Genomic DNA, 25,926 nt, shown 5'->3' on the forward strand with positions numbered 1-25,926 from the left:
ATATCACACACATCTCCCAGAGATTTACGGCATGCAGCAATGACCTGGCTCTGACATGGTGATAAAGGGACGGAATGCATTTGTTCTCTAAGTGGACCTTTCCCATTATTCCACCAACTGACATGCCTATACAGATGGGGATAGTACATCACTACAAATACACTTGTAAAAATTACCACTTAAGATTGATCAGCTTTTATTTAGCTTATAATGCATAAGGGTCCAATGTTGGTAGGGGAGGCAAGCCCAAGATGCAGGACACCAACATATGCTGTGTTCTGCAACATCCATGAGATGTTGGTGTGCTGGTGTCCCCACCAGGCTGCTAAACTGAGGTGATTTTTCACTCGGGCTGAACGATTCTGAGCAAGATTAGTAACAGTTCCAGTTGCATTTCCACTTGAGCATGGTTCGGTATGGTACAATTACAAACTGCTCCCGGCCTGCATTTTTCAGCACGGTTAGCTATCCACACTCAGGTAATACCGTGGAACTGGTGGAACAGCTCTGGTGACGTGTTGACTCATGAGTGGTCACTTGGTCTGTCAGTCCATTCCAGAACAGATTTTTTCAGCACCAAAGTGGAAAAACAAATTGTAACTGTGCCAACAAGCCAAGATCGATACGGAACAGCATGGTTCCACAACAAGAATCATTCGGCCCAATGGTGGAAAAGCGGCTTAGCTTCAGCAGCAAAGTATCTTGTACCTTGGGCAATCAGCTTCACAAGGAAGACTTAACACTAAACCAGCACTAACCAGCATTAACCAGTCTGGCATGGAAATCTTCCCATCAGGGTAATATAGAAGTTTTGTCTTATGGTGGCTGGATCAGTAACTATATAGAGAGTTGTTGATGGCCATTATAAGTAACATAGTGGAGAAACATTGAGAACATTAGTCTGGCAGGCAACAGAGAGTAGCAACAAAAAAGTAAAACAAATTCTCTGAATAAGAAGAGTTTGCGTCTTTCTCCAGTGCATATTTTCTGAGTCACCATTTCAAGCCTTTAAATTCAAGCCCATGTGCAGCGGTTTCAATGGGATCAGTTAAAAGCAGTGTAGTTTAAAGATGAAATGTGTCATTTTTATGTTAAAACACTTTCTCCCATCCAAGCTTAATATGCTGAGACATCTATAAGAGGCACTATTAAAACATTGATCTGTTTGTTTGAGTGACTGACCGGCCCGACACAGCAACACTGGCTCAACCAACGGTGGTTGGGGCAGGGTTACCTATTAGTTCGACCAATGGCAAACAGGGAGGTGTTCAGGCAACCTGTTTGAACAGTTGTTATTTTTATATTTTCATTTGGTGAAGCAGAAAGTGGTGCAGAAATTACACACTTCATCTTTAATTCTTTGATACCTTTTAAAAAATAAATGTAAAATTATAAATCCATAAGGTTGTGATGATTGTACAGGATTCAGCTGCAGTACTCACAGTTTGGGTTTGGTGGGGAGAGGTGGGGCACTCTTAACTTGTGACGGCGATGGAGGTGGAGCTGCTGTTTCCTTTACACTTGAAGGTGTTGGCAGACTCTCATCAGGTGGCTTGTTCACTGCCTGACCATTTTGTAAAGGTTTGTTGAGTAGAGTTTCATGCTCTTTATCGGTGGAGATCTGCACAGGCAACGATGTGACACTGGGCCAGATGTCCAGTTCATTTATCTGGAAGGCCTCAGTGCTGGGCGGAGTTTTGGGCGGGACTTCCAACAAACTGATCTCAGTGGGCGGAGGAGGAGGCGGGAATGGTTGGCTGTCCTCAAACACCATATCGTCCCTGGAAACGCAGTTGCTGGGCAACTCTTCAGCAACTAAATAGGAGATCCAAGATAAGAGCAAAGGTATAGTACAGTTCATTTAAAGGGTGGGAACAGATTTCTTTTTCCTATTACAGTAAGTGGGTGATGAAATCAAGGCTCATACACACAACAGTTAGACGAGATTTCAGTTCAATGGAATAAGCAAGAAAATTAGTCTATGAGTAACTTTTTGAAACCAGGGAAACAATGCATTAGTTCAGGGTTTTTAAAAAAAAATTTGATTCCAAGGACCCTCAAATGTGATGATCGACTTGCGAGGGACTCCCATCCTAAAGGTTAAAAACAGCTATAAATATACACTACCGGTCAAAAGTTTTGAAACACTTGACCGAAATGTTTCTCATGATCTTAAAAATCTTTTGATCTGAATGCGTATGCTTAAATGTTTGAAATTAGTTTTGTAGACAAAAATATAATTGTGCCACCATATTAATTTATTTCATTATACATCTAAAATTTAATTAAAAAAAAAAGTTTTTGAAATTGATGACTTGGACCAAATAATAAAGAAAAGCAGCCAATAAGTGCATAGATAGGAACTCCTTCAATACTGTTTAAAAAACAAAGAAAAGAAACAAAAACTTCAGACAAGAGCAGAGGAAATTACTGCAAGGAAAAAGTTCTCCTTGGGAAGCTTGATAATCACGCTGGAAATAAAGAGGTGGGTAAATGGGAAAGGGTGGTGGAGGCTGTCTCTGATAGGGATGTGGATGGTGGGTGAAAGTCTCAGCTTTCTAATGTTATAATTATTATGATTCTATGAACTCTAAAGATCATGAAAAGAGAGCGCTATATGCAGTGCATCCATTGCATGATTGGTCACCACGTTAAGAAGCTTCAAAACAACATTTATTGTTTGAATTTGGTGATAACAGTTATGGTTTCTACATAAACAGCCCATTGCGACTTGAGACTCAACATGATAAAAACACATCACATTTAAAACAACAACCCAGTTAATTCATTAAACATCTTACCTTTTAGAATTTAAGACAACTGTGAGGTTATCCTCACTTTAAGATGTTATTTATGATGATATTTAAGTTTTTTTTCCCTTCTAGAATTTGAATGCTTCTTAATTTAAAAAAGAACAATCTAAAGAAAAAAGATAAGAACTTTCTTAAGAAGTTTTTTCAGGAATGCAGAATATTTGTAACTTTTTTCTTAAGAATGTTTCGTGAATCTGGCCCCTGGTCCCAAGGTAATTTTTAGATATTTTATTGTATGAAGTCAGTTCACCTCAACTTCACACAGGTGTCCTAGCACAAGGGCGTAGCAGCCGTCCCCCACACTCTTTAAAAACGTGATTTGGTCACCCGCTCTTTTGAAGCTAAACCCATACCGAATCCAAATGGTGGATCTGTATACAGTATTATTTGCATTTTGTTACTTTGGGCTGATTGATGACCATCCAGCCAATCACAGGTGAGTTTCATGAGCCGAAACAACCTTTACGTAATAGGCCATCAGTCAGACAGTCTAATCAATGCGGCTCCGTTCATTTCTACAAAGTTGCTTTCAACAATGCTCATTTATCCATGTTTTTTATCGGCATTGATGTTGATCTAAATTAATAATCTAGAGATGAGGAACACACAAATGAGAGTTATGTAAGAGGGAACTGTCCCTATAATAAGTGCACTGTAAGTCGCTTTAGATAAAAGCGTCTGCCAAATGCGTAAATGTACTAGATCTGTGTTAAATATGTAAAGCTATTTTTAATATCAGCTCCTGTTTTTTTTACCTCTGTTTTGGTGTGCAGTTGATAAACTGTAGGGAAAAATATAGATCTGCTGTGTTCTTAGAATTTAGCATTTTACTGAAGTGAATAGATATGCAGACACGCTTTTTTATTCATGAAAACGTACAGACATTATTGAAACTCATAATTATTATATAATTAATTTTATTGTTGTCTTTTGATAAGTCATGCTCAGCAGCTCACAAACTGTAGGGAAATGATAGATTTGCTTTGTTCTTATAACACTTAAAACCTCTACTAAACTCTCTTTTTTTTAGGTCTGTAGACATACACATTTTAAAGGATTAAAATTTTCTTTTGATCATTGATTCAGTGACTAACTCATTTCACTGAATCATTAAATGGATCTGAACGAATTTTGGTGAACGTAGTCAAAACACTCGAGCCACTTTGATACATTTAAATCCCACAATGCACAAGCACAGAGTAAAAAATAAAATTGTGCACATGCACAAATGTCATTATTTTAATTGATTAAATAATTTATTCAGGACCAGCTTGTGCTCAGGCTTTAATTGTCATGTGTGAAACAGAAGCAAGTGCTCCACAAGATGCCCTTTATTTTTGCAGATTTTTTACAATTAATTTGCAATACTTGAATCTTTAAAATACTACAAATATTAAAAGTATATAATACGCATATATTAATATAATACTTATATATTAATATATACTGTAATATATTAATACTGCACTGTAAGTGTTGGGTCTATGCGAGCCACCTACTGACATCTGTCCCCCCCCCCATTTTAAAATGACTGCTTCGCCCATGTCCTAGCAGAGTAACTACAGGTGTAGTCCATCACATCAACTACTGTATGGATATATCACTAAGTTTGACAAACTTATTTTCTTATATAATGCAACAGCATTCATACATTTTCTTCAGTGTACTTATAGTGTCCAAATACTTTATGGGGGTACTGTATAAACTGATTAACTTTTTTTCATAACATGTTTCTTTACATTTCACTGTCCTTTGACACCAATGTACTGTATGATTAAATGTACAATGTGGCACTTCAAGCCACTTAAGTATTTACATATACAAGTACTACATTTATTTAGCATTTAGTCATTGTGAATGCAAGGTAAACGCACCTGGGGTGACAGTGAGCTGTGCAGTGTTATTAACTGAGCCGTATTGGTTGGTTGCAGTGCAGCAGAACAGACCTCCGTCTTCAGGGAACGCTTCTGCAATCACCAGTGTGCAGATCTCCTCTACAGGACGAATCAGAGGAGATATCAGGTGTCATGAAGTTCAGAAGAGATACCAGACAATCAGAAATGGATTTAATTATCTAGTGACACATTAACTGGCAAGGAGACTTAAATGGAACTTGTCTATATATTGTATCTGACCAGTGTTACAACAGTATAAGCTTCTGTAGCAGTAGACGCCAAGCATATACTGAGACATGAGAATCACATACAGTAAAGGTTGCCTGTTATGAGTAAGGGATGTAGACAGGTGATAGAATAGTAGACAGAGAGGTGTGGTTAATGTAGACAGGTAATTGATGGTTAAGGAGGTGAATCAGTAGTAGAGAGAGACCTACTGCCCCAGACACAGATAGAGGTGACAGTGTCACTTTCGAAAGATGAGCCATACACATGCACAGATGTATGGAAATATGTGACTCACAGCAGTTCACAAAATCCGGTTGTCAGACCTGTTTTGAGTGCTTAATAGGGTTGCGTTCACACACAGGATGATTATTTACTGGTGTGACAACCGTATTCTATAACCGAACTGACACCCGCACATTTTCAGGTCTCACAACCGCATTCTCGGCAAGCCTGTGCTGTGTGAATGGAAACGCACTGGACAACTAGTTATTAATTACATCATATACAGTGGGAGCAATGCTGCACTGTACACGAGTGTGTCTCTTATGTGGGGTTTCTTTAAAGGAGACGGAGATATTAGCTGCTTGTCATCCGAAGATTCAGCCGCTATTTTCCACTAGCTCCTTACGGTGATTTTCGGGGTTTTATTTTATTTTTTTATTTTTTTTTATTGCCTTTGGCATTTGGAGTCATATCTAGGCCATATTGCATACTGATGATATCACAGCTGCTGGGATTGCATTATATAAAATTAGTATTGCGACAGAGAGAGTGTTGGTTGGCAGAGTGAGTGAGGGAATGTCATTAGCAAAAAATAAAAATAAAATTGGAGCAAATGCACTGTGAGGAAGGTGTTTTTATGAAAAAGGGGAGTGACAAGAGGGGAAAGTGGAAGCAGTAATTAATAGACTTAAAAAAAAGACTCACCTGGTTCTGCTGCTGATCTTGGCTCTGATAAAAAAAAAAAAAAAGGATATGGCAATTAAGAGAGATAATAACAAATCACTATTGTTAATACAACAATCATTTACATAGTTTTACAAAGTACAAGGTTGTGCCCAACTCACACTCTTGAGTATTGATATATATATACAGGTGCATCTCAATAAATTAGAATGTCATGGAAAAGTTCATTTATTTCAGTAATTCAACTCAAATTGTGAAAATCGTGTACTAAATAAATTCAATGCACACAGACTGAAGTAGTTTAAGCCTTCGGCTCTTTTAATTGTGATGATTTTGGCTCACATTTAACAAAAACCCACCAATTCACTATCTCCAAAAATTAGAATATGGTGACATGCCAATCAGCTAATCAACTCAAAACACCTGCAAAGGTTTCCTGAGCCTTCAAAATGGTCTCTCAGTTTGGTTCACTAGGCTACACAATCATGGGGAAGACTGCTGATCCGACAGTTGTCCAGAAGACAATCATTGACACCCTTCACAAGGAGGGTAAGCCACAAACATTCATTGCCAAAGAAGCTGGCTGTTCACAGAGTGCTGTATCCAAGCATGTTAACAGAAAAAGATACACAACCAACCGAGAGAACCGCAGCCTTATGAGGATTGTCAAGCAAAACCAATAGAAGAATTTGTGTGAACTTCACAAGGAATGGACTGAGGCTGGGGTCAAGGCATCAAGAGCCACCACACACAGACGTGTCAAGGAATTTGGCTACAGTTGTCGTATTCCTCTTGTTAAGCCACTCCTGAACCACAAACAGCGTCTTACCTGGGCTAAGGAGAAGAAGAACTGGACTGTTGCCCAGTGGTCCAAAGTCCTCTTTTCAGATGAGAGCAAGTTTTGTATTTTCATTTGGAAACCAAGGTCCTAGAGTCTGGAGGAAGGGTGGAGAAGCTCATAGCCCAAGTTGCTTGAAGTCCAGTGTTAAGTTTCCACAGTCTGTGATGATTTGGGGTGCAATGTCATCTGCTGGTGTTGGTCCATTGTGTTTTTTGAAAACCAAAGTCACTGCACCCGTTTACCAAGAAATTTTGGAGCACTTCATGCTTCCTTCTGCTGACCAGCTTTTTCAGCATTTTCCAGCAGGATTTGGCACCTGCCCACACTGCCAAAAGCACCAAAAGTTGGTTAAATGACCATGGTGTTGGTGTGCTTGACTGGCCAGCAAACTCACCAGACCTGAACCCCATAGAGAATCTATGGGGTATTGTCAAGAGGAAAATGAGAAACAAGAGACCAAAAAATGCAGATGAGCTGAAGGCCACTGTCAAAGAAACCTGGGCTTCCATACCACCTCAGCAGTGCCACAAACTGATCACCTCCATGCCACGCCGAATTGAGGCAGTAATTAAAGCAAAAGGAGCCCCTACCAAGTATTGAGTACATATACAGTAAATGAACATACTTTCCAGAAGGCCAACAATTCACTAAAAATGTTTTTTTATTGGTCTTATGATATATTCTAATTTGTTGAGATAGTGAATTGGTGGGTTTTTGTTAAATGTGAGCCAAAATCATCACCATTAAAAGAACCAAAGACTTGAACTACTTCAGTCTGTGTGCACTGAATTTATTTAATACACAAGTTTCACAATTTGAGTTGAATTACTGAAATAAATGAACTTTTCCATGACATTCTAATTTATTGAGATGCACCTGTATGTGTGTTTTGTAAATTTAATTTAGTTAAAAATTAAACAATTTGATTTTTTTTCTTCATGAAATTAAAATGAGTATATTTTAAAAATAGGCTAAAATGTTTGTTTTTTTTTGAGTGCAGATGTGAATTGAGACTTTAAATTCGCTTTAGATTGTAAATTCCAATTAACTTGCTAAATATGAATAAAATTAGCAAACAGGATGTAGAATTGTAATCAACAGATAGCAGATTAAATTAAAAAGGAATATGATAAAAAAAACTGGTAAGTGTAGATTTTAATATTGACAATTTCCATAATTTGTCAAAATTAAGAAATTGTGTTTTGATGTAAAAAAATTCCTCTGTTGTGTGACTGTGTTGAATTCCTTTGAATCCCAAGTCAGTAAAATCCTCTTCCTTTCATTTCAATTCAACATTCGATGGGGCATGGCCAATTCAAATTAAATTCCAGCTCGTAAATGGAAAGGAAAACAATTCTTAAACTTTGAATTTAGCCCAACCCTGCTAAAATGGTTTGATTTATTCCCAGAGTAGTTCTTCTTACTCTTCTGCAGAATTCGGAAGTCAGGGGAGTCCTGGATCTCCTGACCCTCCCGAAGCCACTGGACCTGCAGAGGAAGACTTCCTCTTACCCGACACTCCAAAACCACCACCTGACCCTCAGATGCCTGCGTGTCCTGCAACATCTACAGAAAGAGAGAACCACAAGTTAACACTAAAAGGTATTGCTGAAGGCAGAGGAAAGTAAACGTGTCTGCATTATTTTTAAGAGCTGATGGAGCTAAGAAGTAAAACTACAACAAGGATGTGAGCATACATGCTTGATAATTCAAATCACCATTGTAGTCCTTAAGAACCAACTTGTTAGCATCTTGTTTTTAAAAAAACACAGCGGCTTCAAAATCACATTTGTGCTTCGGCTGTGTGTAATTTATGTTGAAGAACAAAATGAGAAAGTCTCTTTAAGTAATGTTAACAACAGACCTTAATTTACTCATAAATAATAATAGTAAAAAAAACACTATTAGAAACTATTTATTTATGAGAGATGTGCCACTTATATTAAAATGAATAGGAGGAATTGGAACGCCCAACCAAGGAGCTCTAATGGCCAATGGTCAATGGATGTAGAAAGGAAGTCCCGCCTTACAGGCAAAAAAGCTAGTCATCTATTAGATACAGACATCGTCTGTCAATCAACTGGAGAACATGCATGCGCATTAGCTATACAAGCCATGCAATTTTTTTTAGCGTAATGTAAGGTAAAGAAGCGCAATTTATGTCAACAATGTTGTCATATTTCACTGATAATTTGAAATATGTTCTTTGATTGTAATTTTGACCAACCGTTTTTGAGATTTAGGTCTTTCTTAATTCAAATAGATAGCAGCTGCACTGTTATGACTGGAAATAGCCTCCTGGGAGCATTCCAAAGATGGCCGACTATGGACTGACTTGCTAGAAAGACTTTGCCACTATTCAATAACCTATTGGAAATTCCAAATGGAACCCATGGCTCACAAATGCTAATTCTCTTCTGGGTTTTAGGACTACAGACTGAGCAGGGACATAGACTAAGAGGTAAACAGAAGAAAAGGGCAGAGACAAGACAGGTGAATGAAAATAAATGAAGGAAATATTTTGAAAAAAAAAAACAAAAGATGAAAGATGAAAAGATAGCATCTCTTTCTTACTCAAGTACATACTCCATCAGACTGAAGACAGACCAAGAAGCTGTCAGCAACTAATAAAAGTAAAAAGGCATAGAGTAGTCTATTTAAACATGTGCAAGTTACTTTTTGTCGAGTATTCTGAGCATTGTTATTAACAAAGCAATTTCCTTTGATGTTTTCCATACACGTGTACATGAGTGTTCCCGTAGCTCAACTGGTAGAGCACTATAAACACCAGAGTCATGCGTTCAAGTTCCAGGGAACACCTGACCTGATAAAATTCAAGTTAAGAAATATATCTACATACACTCCAGTTAAATCATTTGTGTGCCTGTATGTTCATGTATAAGTGTGTTTGTTTAGGGCTGTGATGACATACTGTATAACCATGCATTAAAGGCACATCCTCTCATTTGGCAGATTAAAGTCTTTGAGAAGAAATATACAGTGGAATGAAAGGAGGGAAGAGGGGGTCTAAAAAAACAATCCGTTTTCTTTAAGGAGGTGGAAAATAATTTAACAGACCGAGCAAACACTGCATTTGGCATTGGCGTTTGAAGCTCTGCCTAGACCTGCTTGCTTTGAACACTGAGTCATATGACAAATCATATACACGCTGACTTGCGCGGTCAAGAGGCTTTGGATAATTTTGTTAAAACAGAGGAGTTCACATCCTGATTAATCCATCCATTTCCCAAACTTTGCTTGTGTGTGTGGGTCAGCTTTGCCTACATAATGGGGACCAAATGTCCCGACAATAGATAGTAAGGGTGGTAATTACCTTAGTGAAGGTAGGGGGTGCTTTCGGAAGAGTATCACCAGCATAGAGAGAGGAAACTGGACTCTGAACCTGATAAACACACGGAGAGAAAGAAGAATTGTATTGTTACGATACTCAGGCATTCATCTTGAAATTAATCTTTTCAGAAAGTGTGTAGAGTTTTGCAACATCTGCCGTTGTCATTCTTGATGAATCTTCCAGACATCTGTGTATAGGTTTGTGTAGTCTTTTGTCAATGTAGTAAACAGTAGTCAGTGGCTTGACCAGAATGAAACTGTTAGGTGGAATCACTGTGAATATGTATGTGTGTACATGTGTGGGTTACTGTACATATAGCCACTACAGTTTTGAGACAAAACAGTCCCCAGAAAGAAGACAAAACCTCTCATAGGGGAGGTCTGACATCCTCAAAGGAAAAAAATTATTCATAAATAAATATATACTGTATAGCTATTAATTCTGAAAATGCAAATGTTTTTGGTTAGGGGTAGGGTTAGGGTTTGCCTGTATTATAATTAAGCTTCAGTAACAAAACGTGTGTATGTGTATACTGTATGTATCTCATTCTTACGAGTAAAAGTACTGAGAAATACCAAAAATTAGGTAGGGTGTGTGTGTTTGTGTATGTGTTTTACTCTTTGTGGTGTAGTAGAAATCGGCTGGACCAGCGTGGAGCGATGAGGCTGGGCCTCTGTGCTCTTTGGGGATCCTGTGTGTATCGTCAATGAAACCGAGGTGGTTTTCTTCTTAGCCCTATAAGAACATATCACAAACACTAAAACAAATCTCATTCAGACATGAAAGATCACATCACCAACACTACAACAAACTTGAGACTTTCAAAAAACATTTAGACCAAACAACCGTCATGATGTAGAAACACTGCGCACCTCTCACATCTTGCAACATTCATGTGCTTTTGAACCAAAAATTAGACCTTAGCGGCTGAAAGAAAGGACATTTTCTATGCGGTGACAGCTGCATCAATCTTTTAGTCTATCACAGTCAGTTAACACTGAAATTCCAACTACCAAGTAAAGGTACAGCTCATTACATTTGACACAGTTGACCCAAACAGCCGTTTTGCAATCCTTGAGCTGGGCCATATTTTGCCTCAGAATAGATCCATGGTCAGAATTTGTTTTGTGTCGGTAAAAAAAAAAAGGAAAAAAAATGGCTATTCTAGTGATGGATTGATATTTGCCAGACTAAACTTATGGTAGTGAAATACCAACAAAACAGCCTCTAATTCTAATGGGGCATTACAGATTTATTTAAATGGAGAGTACACCCCAAAATGTAAATTCTGTCATCATCTACACTCCATGTTGTTCCAGACCTGTATGTGTTTTTTATCACTGTGGAACACAAAAGGAGATATGAGGCAGAATGTTAGCCTCAGTCACCAATCACTTTCATTGTATGTGAAAAATAGATGCAAAGAAAGTGAATGGTGACTGAGCTTAACATTCTGCTTAACATCTCCTTTCGTGTTCCACAGAAAAAAAGAACGGTATTCAGGTTTGAAACAAGAGTAAATGATAACAGAAGTTTATTTTTGGGTGACTATACCTTTAAGTTTATTTAAAGTAGTCTAATAGTGTTTGTCTGACTTTCAAAACATAAAGGTAATTTAATTTAATGTGAATTTGTCCAACAGCAAACAAATTGCATAGAAATGTAAGTTAAGGAAATTTAATGATATAATGCTGGCAACTGTTTACCTTCACTCTTTTTGGGATAATTTCTCTCTAACACACACACACACACACACACACACACACACACACACACACGGTGAAGTAATACACATTCTACACTATCTGAATTTGCACTATGCATTTTGCACCTTATAAATGACTTTAGAGCTAATAGAGCTTAATCCCTGATATGTGTGATGATGTCACTGGAAACCAAAGCAAAGCTCTTAATAATTTGTGTAAACAGACAAGAAAGAGTGAGAGGCCAGATGAGGAAAGAGAGGATAGGAAGAGACATGGGAGGATGAGTTTAGAGGTGAGGAAAGAGAGCTCAAGCAATGTAACGAAAAAAAAAGAAGGCTAGACGACAGGTCCAATGCAGGCAAAGAGAAGAAAGAGAGAGACACAAGTGTGTGATGCATTCTTAAAGTCTTTGTTTGGACCTCAAAGACCCCATGAAATAAAAATGAAGGTTCTTTAGCTTTTAGCCCATGTGTGTTAGCTTTGAGGCCATCTATATGCTAGTGTATTCCTATCAATGGCTAAATTTACTTTCAATATATTTAAAATGTAAAATATTTCCTTATCAGGAAACAGACTAAAAATATTGATGACTCAGCTTGCCCTACACAGATTTTTGTCCATTCAAATGCTCTCTAAAATGAGAATGTCCCTCCCCCTGAAACCACCTGCAACCAACTTGTAAGTAGGTTCAAGGCTGTTACGTAACTAAAGCCTTTTGGCTATTAAAATCTAGCCCTTCGAAATGTCCCGCCCAAACTTCCAGCTTCAAAAGAAATGCATCAACACAGGACAGATATCTGCACTTGTCAAGCCTTTTCATGGGGTCTTTAGCCCTTGGCCATTATTTGAGGTCAGTTCATACCAAAATCTGCAATGTGCTTTGGGTGCGGCAACATGAACTTTTATGGCAGTGGATAAATTAGAGGCTATTAGATAATACAGTTAATCTGTCAACTGAGCTCTGAGGTCACAGTGCTCAAAGGTCATGTGAGGAAGAACATGCTGAAACATACTGTGGCATGGCTCTGGACCTAGACTTCGACAAGAATCCTTCACCTTCGGAGTCAGAGGAAGAAGCACCTTTACAGAAAGAAACAATAAGAAAACAAAGAAAGAAAGAGTTGTTACTTCCAAGTCTGAAGAATTGAAACATGCAACATTTCAGCTTTCCTGTTGCAGTTTACTTACATAATTAAATGACTTAACTTATCAACTAGTATTAAGGATCCCTTCACACAGAAGTGTTCTTGCATTCAAAAACTGCTAGATGCAGCACAACGGAACGGAAGGGAATGCAGGTGTCTTGAGAAAACTTTACAACTATAGAACTAAAAACAGTAGAGATGGACACAAGAACGGATCCTTTGTGAACGACCTCTGATACTTATGAACATGTAACTTATTATGTAGTTATTGTCTGAAACAGCCTACACATTTTTGTTGTCATCTGTATTGTAATTACATTTTATGAATGTGTAATTAAAGAAACGCTCCGTGTTCAATACAAGTTAAGCTCATAACTTGTATTGAACCTGGAACATTCCTTTAATGTGAACACTGTAAAGTTTTACCACATATTAAGTTCCCTGCTTCTAAACATTTATTCAGTAATCCATTTGTCACCTGGGCCCTCACCTTCAATATAGACCTCTGCAGAGGTGTTGTCTGCTCCCAGTGCGTTGGAAGCTACGCAGGTGTACCTGCCAGTGTCGTCTTCAAATGCTTCAGTTATCACCAGTGTGTGCAGGTCACCATCACGACAGATCTGAATGTCAGGGCAGTGGTGCAGCTCCCGCCCCTCACAAAACCACCTATTCAATGGAAAGAGAGGATGGCATGTCAATAAAAGTGAAGCAGACAATTTTATCCATTAATGATAATTAGAAAACACTTTATGCAGTTGTATGCTACATTTTGTCACACATGACCTTATGGTGCATGTTTAATTCAGCAAATTAAAGTCCATGCATAGAGCAAATTTGCATATTGTGCACATATACAAAATATATTCTACAGCAATAGTAAGAGTGCTATGGTAGTATGCTACTCTGAACATAGCTGGTGTGTATTCTAGTGATTCTGATGCCAACGTGTTGATATTTGCATCTTGCAAATAATGAAAATATTTCAAAGAAAAACTACTGAACTATTGATCTAGAGACAAACACATTAAACTGTAGAAGTGGTAACTGGAGCAACCACACTTGAGAAAATGAGAGAGGCATATGGGAGGCAAACTGAATGGAGATACAAAACTGATGTCACATTTACAGTAACACCACAAGCCACTCAGTTTTGTGCAATCAATGAAAAACACAGACTTACTGCAATATGATTTGCTTTCCGCCAAATCTCTCATCTGAGGGTGAGTCAACATTAGAGACTTAGAGCAGCTTTCCCTCATTAGAGCGATATTACCCAGATAATCAACACTGCAGCAGTGCTGGTCAAACCAGATTATTCACTCTTTCATCAGTCTCTGTATATGTGTGTTTGTGACCACATACTGAGGTAATATTAAAGGTGAAGTCTGTGATTTTTTTTAATATGTTAAAATACTTTCTCCTATCCCAGTTTAATGTGCAGATAAAAGTATAATTAAGCAACATGATCACACAAAAGGTCGGTATTTTTTCCGATAGTTCCAGTACCATAGGATTGGTTACATTATGTCGACTCACTGGCAAGCACCATCTCCTATCAGACATATTCACATCAGCTCCAGCATGTTTGCCTTCCCTTGTGGCGTGACCAGAAGTGTGTCGTGTCAGCAGTGTGGGAGACCTGGGTTTGGACACCGCGATGAAACCTGGAAGTAATGGCATTCGCATAATCAGTGACGAGCGCGATTTGTAGGTTGCATTTTCCCCTCTAAAATAAAATTTTTATTCCACTGATGGTTAGGTTTAGGTTTGAGGTTTGGGTTGGGTGTACCGTTTATAAAATATGCATTTCTAAAAACAACTCGCTTCACAATTCGCTTTTGGCGCCCCTCCGTGGACATTTCACCTGGAAAATGTCCACGGAGCTCACACGTGCCCATACACCCAATGACACTTACTGCTTTGGCCACTGGGGGCATTGCTTTGCATTTCGGTAAGCACAGATCAATTTTAGCTAAAGAAAAGTCAACCTACAGTTTCTGACTTCACTGTGAGATCAGTCTGAAGTATCAACGTTCCAGATGGGTTAAGTGGAATAAGGGGCCGTAGTAGGAGTATTCTGGGAAACTTGTTTTGGAAACCATCTTTATTTTTGCTATTCTGTTTGATTCTGCTGGTAGCACAAAAGTTACATTCATGAAACACGAGCAGAATGAATTTCTGTGTGAATCGCACATAAATCCATGCAAATTGTCCCATTGATTTGAATGCAACAATTTATGCATAATGGCTGTATGTGTAATTTACATAAAACATGAATAAGATCCATTATCTATGAGAAAACATTCTTGATCTGTGACTTTCAGTCTCTTAAAATAATACCAAAGGAAACTATCTATATAATGAATGTAAAACAGGGAGCAAAATCTCTATGGCAGTCTCAGAAGTGAAAATCTCATGCAGGTTTTGCTGCTTAGTCATGACTTTGAGTGATTCTCAAAGTGAGAAGAGAGGGATGTTGAGATTTATGTGTGTGCAGCTGGCAGAATATGACACATCAAACACCAAACACACTCACACACCTACAGCGGGGACACTGCAATTTAGTGTGACGCATAGGTCTGGGAATCAGCAAGTCTACAGGGAAAGTCCTTTACTCACCAGTCACACACACATACAGTACACATGCAGGTACAGACCAAATGCAATTTCTGTTTCTATAAATTAGTTACCTGAGCTGACTTTCAGCATGTTGTGTGTTCTAACGCCTTGAGGCAAGAATATGGTTTTGAACAATATACAAAACCTGTCTCGAGCACCTGCGAGTGTATGTATGTACAAAGAAAGCTTGAATGAACCTCACAGTATGATACATTGTGGAGGTCTGGTTTTGCAGAAAAGACATGAGCCGTGCTTCCTGTAACATCAGAATCAGAATCAGAATGAGCTTTATTGCCAAATATGCTTACACATACAAGGAATATGTCTTGGTGACAGAAGCTTCCAGTACACAACAATACAACAACAATACAGAGATAATAATAATAAATAGAATAAAAATAAAAAGTGAATAGAAAATATAAGTGTATTTCTATATATACTTATATTTATTTACTTATATTATGAGCTTTATTGCCAAGCATACATGGCAATAAAGTTCATTCTTATTCTGATTCTGATGCTACAGGAAGGTCTTTTCTGCTAAACCAGACCTCCACAATGTATCATACTGTGAGGTTCATTCAAGCTTTCTTTGTACTCCAAGTGTCCATAACCACTGTAAACCATGAATCCGCCCTTATACACAACACACGTACACATACACACACACACACACACACACATATGTTTTCATATAATGGTGGGGACTTTCCATTGACTTCTATAACTTTATACTAAGATAATCATATTTTCTATCTCCTACCTCTAACCTAACTCTAATCTTTAAGCAATTTTAAAGTTTCAACATTTACAATGAATGAAATGTCAGGTTTTACTATCTTTGTGGGAACATTTGGTCCCCACAATATACAGCAGACAAAACCTGACCCGCTCAAACACACACACGCACTCACACACACACACTTTTGAAAAGACGTCTAGACTGAGTCCTGGTTTAGGCCCACAGCTGTTCGTTCTGCTCATCTCCGGATCTTGAAATACCTAGGACATCATTAAGAGTTTTATAGTAAATCCCCAAATTCTGGTGCCTGCTGAGACCATTTAATTCCATTCTGGCACACAAAGACTTTATCTCCATTTTCTGCTTTATTCTCAGTACCCTATCAAGTTCCTTTATCCATTAAGCTTTTTATCCTGTTGAGATGTACTTTATTTGTATTTGAAGTCAGATCTCTAAACACTGTTTATTTCTCCAAGGCTATAAAATTGAAGAATGTCTGTAACATAACAGCCAAAATGTCTATTCTGTGTGCCTTTGTAAGTGTCTAAAAATGTTAGAACTGTTTAGGTCACTTTAGAAGACCTTTGCGAATCCTGGATATATTCCAAGAAATTCCCAGGTTTGGCAGCTCTGTTTCACAACATTCTATCAAATAGGACTGCACAGACAACAGCCCTAAATCCAGTAGTTGAGTTGCTCTCTGATTCGCCAGTACACAATGTAAGAACAGACAAGCAAGTCTGTGAACACATAATACCTTATCCATCGCTTTAGATTTGATGAACATCTTTCACTAATGTTCAGAAATGATGGTTGATTTTTTTATTTAATAGCATCACATAAGGCAATGGTTCAGCTCTTTGTCATCTCTCTCCTAGTTTTTCTATCTCAGCACTTATCTACAGGCTCATGCAAGCCTAATGCACTCATTCATCTCAAAGAAAGAGTGAAAGATGAATTTACAGTGCCAGGAAAGGTATGTGTCTGATTCACAATAGCCTACAACTAGCTGCAGTCTTTGGTTCTGTGAAGGGGATACTTCCCCTTTCATCTTTAGTGTTGGTCTATGGATAAAAAACAAACAAACACACACACACACAAAATAGTTGACAAAACAAATTAAAGTCTTAGACACACGAGCAAGTCTAAATTGTGATTATATGTTGTCTGGAAAGTTAGATGTAACAATAAAATTCTAATCAATTTGAGAATAATTTTAATTAAGGAAAGAGGACAATAGCTATTTGAAAGGTACATTTCGATTTAATGTAATTTTACTGGCAGAAGTGATGTGGAATAAAATTCCTCTGTGCCTCTAGAAGTTTTTAAAATGTGGAACAAAAAGGAACTTTTTTACGGGCTAAAATGAAACGAAACAACACAAAACAAGACAAAAAAATGAAACAAAAACAAAACATAAAACACAAAACAAAAAACTAAACAAAAACAAAACATAAAACACAAAACAAAAAGCGAAACAAAAACAAAACATAGAACACAAAACAAAAAAACATAAAATCTAAACAAACAAATATTCTCTATTTTCTCTTCTGTTCTGCCATTTCCTTTTCTCTTGCTGTTTACTTTTCTCGTTAACTACTGATAACTTTGTATTACTGGTAATATTATTGGATCCTTTCTAATAAATTGCTTGTGTTTATCCTCTTTGGTAAGTCGCTTTGGATAAAAGCGTCTGCTTCATTAATACATGTTAATTTAAATGCATGTGACCCATGTGTTCAGGGGTTAAAATTCATGACAGGACACAATAGTGAACAAAGCCCTGGGTCATCTTTGTCCAACAGCTGGAATATGTGACATAAATCACACAGACAGGGAGACATGTTCTGTGTGTTGTGTGAGGAAATCTGTCTATTTTCATTCTGCTCGTGAAACATCACTGTCAGGATGCATGTGTGTGTGATCACATTCAGATGGAGAGGGTTCTAATTGCTTGACTAAAGCAGCATGCCTATGTGGTTTGGTTCCTTTTTTTCATTACAAATAAAGTCCTGTGTGAAGCCAAAAGTGTTTGTGTGCTTTACCGCAAGTGCACCAAAATCAAACCCAGATCTGGCATCAGGGGCATCTGTCGTCTTCATCCCTTGCTCTCTCTGTCTAGAGTTATTTCCTAATTTGTCTTCATTATTAATTCACTCTTCTCTTTTCTCAAGTTACCACTTTTTAAGCATGCTTTAAGAACTGAGGCTGGCTATGAAACCCTTTTGAAAAACTGCCCATAATGCTCACACATATCTGAGACGACAACATTTGCAACAGGACTAAACCAAGCTTCATCCAATACACATATCCATAGCATTCACATGTGCACAACATGTGTGCTCCCTATACTGGACAATACAGAAACTAATCAAAGCCATCTTCAAGATAAAGACTGTCTTAAGCACATTGCAAGAACTTTTTCGAAGAAAATGCTAAGCTTTCTAGGTTCCTACACTTTTTGATAAATTAATGCCAATGACCCTTCGATTCATTTGTGATTACTGAGTAAGGATTTCTAAAAATTACACTGATTAGCGAATCAATCATTCAGACCAATTTGTGAACCAATTCATTGAAAAGAATCAACCAACTCAATAGAGTAATTCACTTACAAATCAGGCATCACTATAGTTTGAGAGCAAGTTTTACTCTACACAAGAGCAATGTCTATCCGATTAGAAAATAACAAGTACTAGTTTCCTGCACCATCAGCTGGATGCTCACCCATCCCTGGACACCATTTTCCCTTTACTTTCTTGTCATCTAAATATGCTCCGGAATAAAGGCCTCAGCATTGCTTCACGACTACTTTATTGTGTCTGTCTACATTCCTGACCACAACTCACAGACAGACTGGTGAAGCAGCTAATGTAATTATCTTGTCTCTCAGTGCCCTACAGGCAATTCTACAAATCATCACATGCCATGAGCAAAAGCAATGACAAATGAGCTGCATTTATTGAACTTTTTAATGGAGAAAAGTTGATTATTTTCATTATTATTTCACCCAAGGTTGGTGGAATGGATAGATGGATGGATAGGCCAGAGTCTCTTGAAGAGAAATTACACAAGAACCTTGAAGGAGTTAGCCCAGCTAAGTATTGTTGTCCTCATCTGTGTGTACAAAATAGACTATCACAATAAACGAGTAAATGACTGAGAATAGGTTTGAGGGAGACCAGATCTATGAGGGGAAGAATGTAGCTTGTAACTGTGCTGGAACCAAACAAACAATGTGTTTACCATAAACACCTGAATGTATAAACATAACTTATACTTTATATTCTTCAGGGATCTTAGTTTAGTTTTCAAATGGAGTTTCACTGGATGATTATACTCTAATTAGATGTGGGTACATGTGGGTTTAAATGCTTAGGGGCAGTGGTGGAGCTTGCCTTTTGGGTACAGTGTGTGGGTGCAAGAGAGAAAGCATGGGTAAGTTGCATGCTCTGGAAATTAATTATCTTCCCAAATAAGAGCACTATATTCCAAAGACTGCTTAGTTGACATGAAGATCTGCTAAAGCTTAGAGGTCATTGTGTCTACTGTGCTTCGTTTAACTTTTGTGATAAATCTGTATATTTGTAAAATAGACTTCAATTACAGCATTCATGATTTTGTAAATTGGGAATCTGCATTATTTCATACATGTATTTTCATTTGTAGTCACCATCAGGCAAGCACCTAGATTAATAAACCTTTTCTGTCAAAGTTCATAAAGTATTTGGCTAATTTATAAATTTATTTCATTCAACAAACATAGAGAGTAATAAATAAGTGCAAAATTCACAAAGCATTATGGGCGGTGGAAGTATTTGAAATATAAAGTATGGCAAGGTTTGCCAGTGTTGCCACAGGAACACATTAGTGATATCCACAAACCGGACCTAATGAACAATCATTATGGGTAATTACTGAACCATATAAACCAATTCACCAGCGCACATCGCAGCCAAAAACTATATGTGTCTCTGAGAGAGAAAGCGAGAAAGAATCATACTTACTCCTTCTCTGCATCTTGTGGTTTGGCCGTGATGTGCTCAGTGTAACACAGCCTCCCTTTTTAAACTTTCCATCTACAACAGCAAATAACAACAAGTCACAGAGTTTGTGACTGTGGATACTGCACTCATTTACTCTGTCCCTCTCTTTTTCTTTCTCACAAACACATTTAGTGTGTTTCTCAGTCAAACCTGCTGTCCTGCCAAGAAAGGGCCAAATGCATCTCTTGCATTCACTACTGTCATAGTTGTCCTTTGATTCTCACACTTTCACCACTGTGCAACAACACCCTTATGAATGTAAATGGAACGTTTTTCCTGCACTTATTTGTGTGCACCATGAGAAGTGACCACACAGGCATAGAAACAGGACAGACATAAAAAATGCCACTCAAAACACTGTTTCCAAGGATAATTACAAACCATCTTCAAACCCGAGGCATACTGATCTTCTGGCAAGAGTCAAATGCATATAAAACCCAAGAGTGCAGCCTGAGGGAGAGTTTGATGGTCAGGGCTAAATACAAGTGAGGTTTTCAAAGCAATGCTGCTGGTCTTATTCTGAAAATTTGGAGCTTCGGAAAAGAAAAATTTTGTTTGACCTACAAAAAATATATTTAAAGCGGTAAAGACAGTGCAGAAGCACTGTAAAAAAAATAAAATAATATTATATAACCTAAAAAGCGTACTTTATGTGGTGACATCTAAATAAACTGGTTTTGTTGAAGTCAAATATTATTTTAGGCTGTTATTATACACTAAATCAACCTGAATATATTGAGGTACACCAATGAATGTAATTTTTAAAGGTCATGTGAGGTAAAATAGCTCCTTAAAGGGATAGTACACCAAAGAAATTAATTAAATTCTGTTATCATTTACTCGCCCCAATGTTCTCCCAATCCATATATTTTGATGAATGTTGATGCTGCTATTTTTTCCAAACAATGAATGTGATTGTTGACTGAGGCTGTCAGTTCCTAACATTCTGCCTAAAATCTTCTTTTCTTTACCATGGAAGAAAAAAAAGTCATAGCAGTTTGAAACAACATGAGGGTGCGTAAATAATGTCCATTTAAGTTAAAGGGATAGTTCACCCAAAAATGTAAATCATTTACTCACCCTCATGCCATCCAAGATGTGTATGACTTTCTTTCTTCTGTTGAACAAAAACAAAGATTTTTAGAAGAATATCTCAGCTCAGTTGGTCTATTCAATGCAAGTGAATGGTGGCCAGAACTTTGAAGCTCCAAAAAGGCAGCATAAAAGTAATCTGTTCAACTCTAGTGGTTTATGAACGTCTCAAATTCTTTCTCTGTCTTCTGAAGTGATTTGATAGGTGTGGGTGAGAAACAAATCAATATTTAAGTCCTTTTTTACTATAAGTTCCCCTTCCCGCCCAGTAGGTAAAAACAAAAGAAGAATAATGTGAAAGTAAAAGTGGAGATTTATTGTAAAGAAAAAAAAAAGATTTAAATATTGATCTGTTTCTCACCCACACCTACACTATATGGCCAAAAGTTTGTGGACACCATATGTGCTTGATGAACATTTGATTTCAAAACCTTAGGCATCAATTTCCCCCTTTGCTGTAATAACAGCTTCCACTCTTTTGGGAAGGCTTTCCACTATACTGTATGTAGTATCATGGCTGCAGGGATTTGCTCTCATTCAGACACAAGGCTATCAGTGAGGTCAGGAACTGATGTTGGTCGATGGGGCCTGACTTACAGTTGCTGTTCCAGTTCAACCCAAAAGTGATCAGTGGGGTTCAGGTCTGGACTTTGTGCAGGCCAGTCAATTTCTTCCATGCCAGACACAGTAAACCATTTCTTTATGGACCTCACTTTGTTCACAGGGGCATTGTCATGCTGGAACAGAAAAGGGCTATCCCCAAACAGCTGCCACAAATTTGGAAGCACACAAAGCCCAAGACATTACATAAAGGAACATTACGATTTTTCTCTACTGGATTTAATGGAGTAACCAAATTCATTAATTAGAAGGGGGTGTCCACAAACTTTTGGCCATATAGTGAATCATATTGTTCTGTAGACATAGATTTAACCACTGGAGTCGTATGGATTACTTTTATACTGTCTTTGTGTTTTTTGGACCTTCAAAGTTCTGGCCATCATTCACTTGCATTGTATGGACCTACGGAGCTGGGATGTTCTTCAAAAAATCTTCATTTGTGTTCTGCAGAAGAAAGAAAGTCATACACATCTGAGATGGCATGATGGTGAGTAAATGATCAGAGAATTTTCAATTCTGGGTGAACTATTCCTTTAAGAGTGATCATATGATGCAGAGTTGAAGGAAAATTAGCACAATATCCCTCAAATTTACCACAATTGTGTTTAAAACCTGGTCAGGTAAAGCTATGAGTTTTGAATATACTTGAGTATTTTTACGTTTGATTGTGCGATGCTGGGCATATGTATGTGAAATTCTATTGACCTCTAACTGCATAATGTGTCCCATATGTATTTTATCTGCTTAGTGTACTTTCTCCCACTTTTCCTTCTCTTGCATGAAGACCTGAAATAATCCAATTTGGCTTTTCCTGAAGTTGGCATATCAGAGATATGAGATACAGCCATATATGTTAGTGTGTGTGGTGTGCTGGAGATGTTTTGAATATGTTTCATGTCACTGACATCAATCCAGACAGACACTTCAGAATCACAGGAAACTGGAGTCTGGAGCCAAAATTAAACACTGACCAGGATAGAGGGAGACACTGAGAGGGTGGGGGTGGGGTCATATGGAGTTGGATGAATATGTGATGCTCTAGTACAAAGCTTACAATGAAAGTTAAAAAGTTAAAAGCAACTTCCATAACAAGACTACCACTATAGATCAGGAGTATTTAGTGAAATTTCCAGGAAGTCCAGTCTCTAAAATGTCTGTTTCAGGAGTCAATATGTTGTATGGCTATGAAAGTAGATAAGCAATTTGCATTTCAACAACATTTATTGTAATTAAGTGTTTCAATTTGCCATAATGTCTTGCAACAATAAATACATAAAATGAATGCTAAACTCTGTTTGTCAGAAAAAAAGTGAAAATCATTCGATTAACACAACTAGTGTCTCCTTTTTCACTTTGCTGTGCACAATTATCAAAAAGCAGCAGATACATTGAACTGATTCATTGTTTCCTGCGATTATATTTCTTTTCATGTTTTATATGATCAGATCGGATGCACATCAAATGCTCCGTTTATAATTCTACACATTTATGATAAATAACACTTTCTGGGTTGAACCAATCTGTCCGGGTCTGGACTGCGGCCTGTTAATTGGTGACCTATGCTACAGCCTGCAGTGTGTGCATGTGTGTGTGTTTGCCTTGGGTATTACTTTTCTCTGCCCTTAAAACTATTCCTGAAGTTCATGACAAATGTGGAAGTCCCTCTGAGTGCAATCAGTGGAAGAGTCATTTTCCACCCTGGTCACAATTTACATCATATGTCAGAGGTTAAATGTGCAAAGTCACAGCGGAAAGATAGAACAGAGGGTAGCTGATAGGAATGAAGACCGCAAGACAGAGAGAGATGCCCCAAATAGAAATACTGATAGATGCACCCACAGCAGCTGAATGATGAAGTGCTTGCGCGCGCACACGCGCACACACACACACACACACACGCACGCACGCACACACACACACACACACAGCTGATTAGTACCATGCCAGCAATCCACAGTCCATGTGACATTTACCAGCCTATGTCTGATGGGAAACCCACATTCTTACACTTGTTTTATAAGCATCATCTGAATAATTCTGATGGTATTTTCCATCTCTCTAACTACTTGGTAGTATAATAGGTACAGTAATTCTACTCAGAACTCTCTTTCTAGAGTATATACTTACTGTCCCAAAGCTCATGTATTGTACTACTAAATTCAAATAAAAAATTCTGTCCTTTAGTGGTCCATATATTCTCTTTGTTCATCCACCTTTCTGTAATGTCTATTTATTTGCTATTATTTTGCCTGACATAACAGACCATACAGTATAAAACATTTCCAGTTTCCTAAATATTAAATGTAATGCTTAGCACATCATATTGTATTTAGTAACACTACACCGTTAATGATTAAGAGATACAGTAACTGGACAAATCACATGATCTCCTCTGATAAATGTACCATACTCTTTAAGAAAGATGTAACCTGAGATAAAGATAATCGTATACAAGATGATAATACATTTACAGAGTATAAGATAAACGATTTATTACACGTGGTTGCTTGAACAAACGTTTTAAATATGTAACACATTTGTACCAAAGCCTATATCAAATAATAATGAAATAAAGAAATCTACAATTTGATATTACATTTTCAAAACATTTCGGAATTTCAAAGGCTTTTTTATAAGACGACTGAAGCAACAGGAGGTAAAGAATAACTGATTTCTGTAAAGTCACTTTTTTAGAGTTCAAGGTTCAGTTGAACTTACCTGAGCTCTATGCTTCACTTGCTTTCTAAAGTATATCCAAAAACAGTGACTAAACATTCAAATTCTGAATGTATTTGAAATGACCACACACTTTCTCTGAATGCCTTTACAAGCCCAAGAGATCCTTCAGTCTCTCATACATGTACACACTCTCTGCCACTGTGAGTAGCACTGATTGAAGCAAAAGCACACACTCACGGTTGAGAAGAGAGAGAGAGAGAGAGAGAGAGAGAGAGAGAGAGAAGCAGGGAGGGAGGGAGCAGGAAGCTGAAATGCAAAAGTCTATACACTCAAAAAAATTCATTCTCAACATTGTTTCACTGATTCCTCACTTGATCTTATATCTCAAATAATAATAATAATGTAACCAAGTGAACTCAAATGAATTAAGTTGTTTCAATGCTTTCAAGCTTTACTTCATCTATTTGTGTTGGGACAACATGCATTTTTTTTGTTCAGTTAACTTAAACTGGGCAGGGGATTTCTAATTCCCAGCATGCTTTGCATGACACTCGATACTAAGAGAAAGTGTAAAAAAGTATTTTTTGCAAGATGAATGTAAATGGTGTTTAAATGTTTTGTTGTGTTGAGATTTAGAAGAGTTTCTGTTTGTGGTTACCATCATGGTGAAGAGTGGAGCTTGAGATTCGGTTGAGGACAGGTACATGAGAATGCTTTATATTGCTTTACTCATTGAGCAATTGCTATGATAATCATAGCATACTGTTTCCCATTTGTATGAATTTAGTATAGCATTCATTGCACTAGCTAGTTAATCACGGAAAGAGATTCATTTTAGTTAATTTAACATGTCTAATTTAGTTGGGTTATCTAAATTCTATTAGGTTCTCTCTACTTGAAGTATTTACATTTTAATTTAAGAAAACTCATTTTAAACACAGGGAACCACTGACCATGATTGTAATAAGTTCAGCCAGAGAGTTGTTTTTTTTTTTTTTTTTTTTTGTGAACTTGAGGACAGAGACAGGGAGAGATAGACAGCCCGTGAATGAATATTCAGTGGTACTACAACCCTTTGGCACATGTCCATTTAGCCCACTCTCTATTTTTTCTTTTTCATTCTCTCTTTTGCAAATCGTTTCAAACGCTAATCCAGCATGTCCTCAAATTAACATTCCCGTGTCACTTGAACTATTTGATTTTGGTCTGCTTTTCGAATTTGCCTTGAATTCAAGACTTTT

At 37.5% G+C, this 25,926-nt stretch overlaps 1 protein-coding gene across 3 annotated transcripts in view; it reads right to left on the reverse strand.

The window, feature by feature from the left end:
* Positions 1-25,926, reverse strand: part of LOC127416221 (palladin-like) — a 140,994-nt gene that overhangs the window by 79,081 nt on the left and 35,987 nt on the right. For all 3 annotated transcript variants that reach the window (XM_051655444.1, XM_051655443.1, XM_051655441.1), the window contains exons 3-10: positions 13,377-13,552; positions 12,755-12,821; positions 10,653-10,770; positions 10,018-10,086; positions 8,108-8,249; positions 5,864-5,887; positions 4,688-4,807; positions 1,443-1,815 (exon numbers count right to left, since the gene is read on the reverse strand). In XM_051655444.1, coding sequence (XP_051511404.1) covers positions 1,443-1,815; positions 4,688-4,807; positions 5,864-5,887; positions 8,108-8,249; positions 10,018-10,086; positions 10,653-10,770; positions 12,755-12,821; positions 13,377-13,552 — 1,089 coding nt within the window. The remainder of the gene's footprint in view (positions 1-1,442; positions 1,816-4,687; positions 4,808-5,863; positions 5,888-8,107; positions 8,250-10,017; positions 10,087-10,652; positions 10,771-12,754; positions 12,822-13,376; positions 13,553-25,926) is intronic.

This window comes from Myxocyprinus asiaticus, chromosome 25 (assembly GCF_019703515.2).
Source record: "Myxocyprinus asiaticus isolate MX2 ecotype Aquarium Trade chromosome 25, UBuf_Myxa_2, whole genome shotgun sequence".
Lineage (NCBI taxonomy): Eukaryota > Metazoa > Chordata > Actinopteri > Cypriniformes > Catostomidae > Myxocyprinus > Myxocyprinus asiaticus.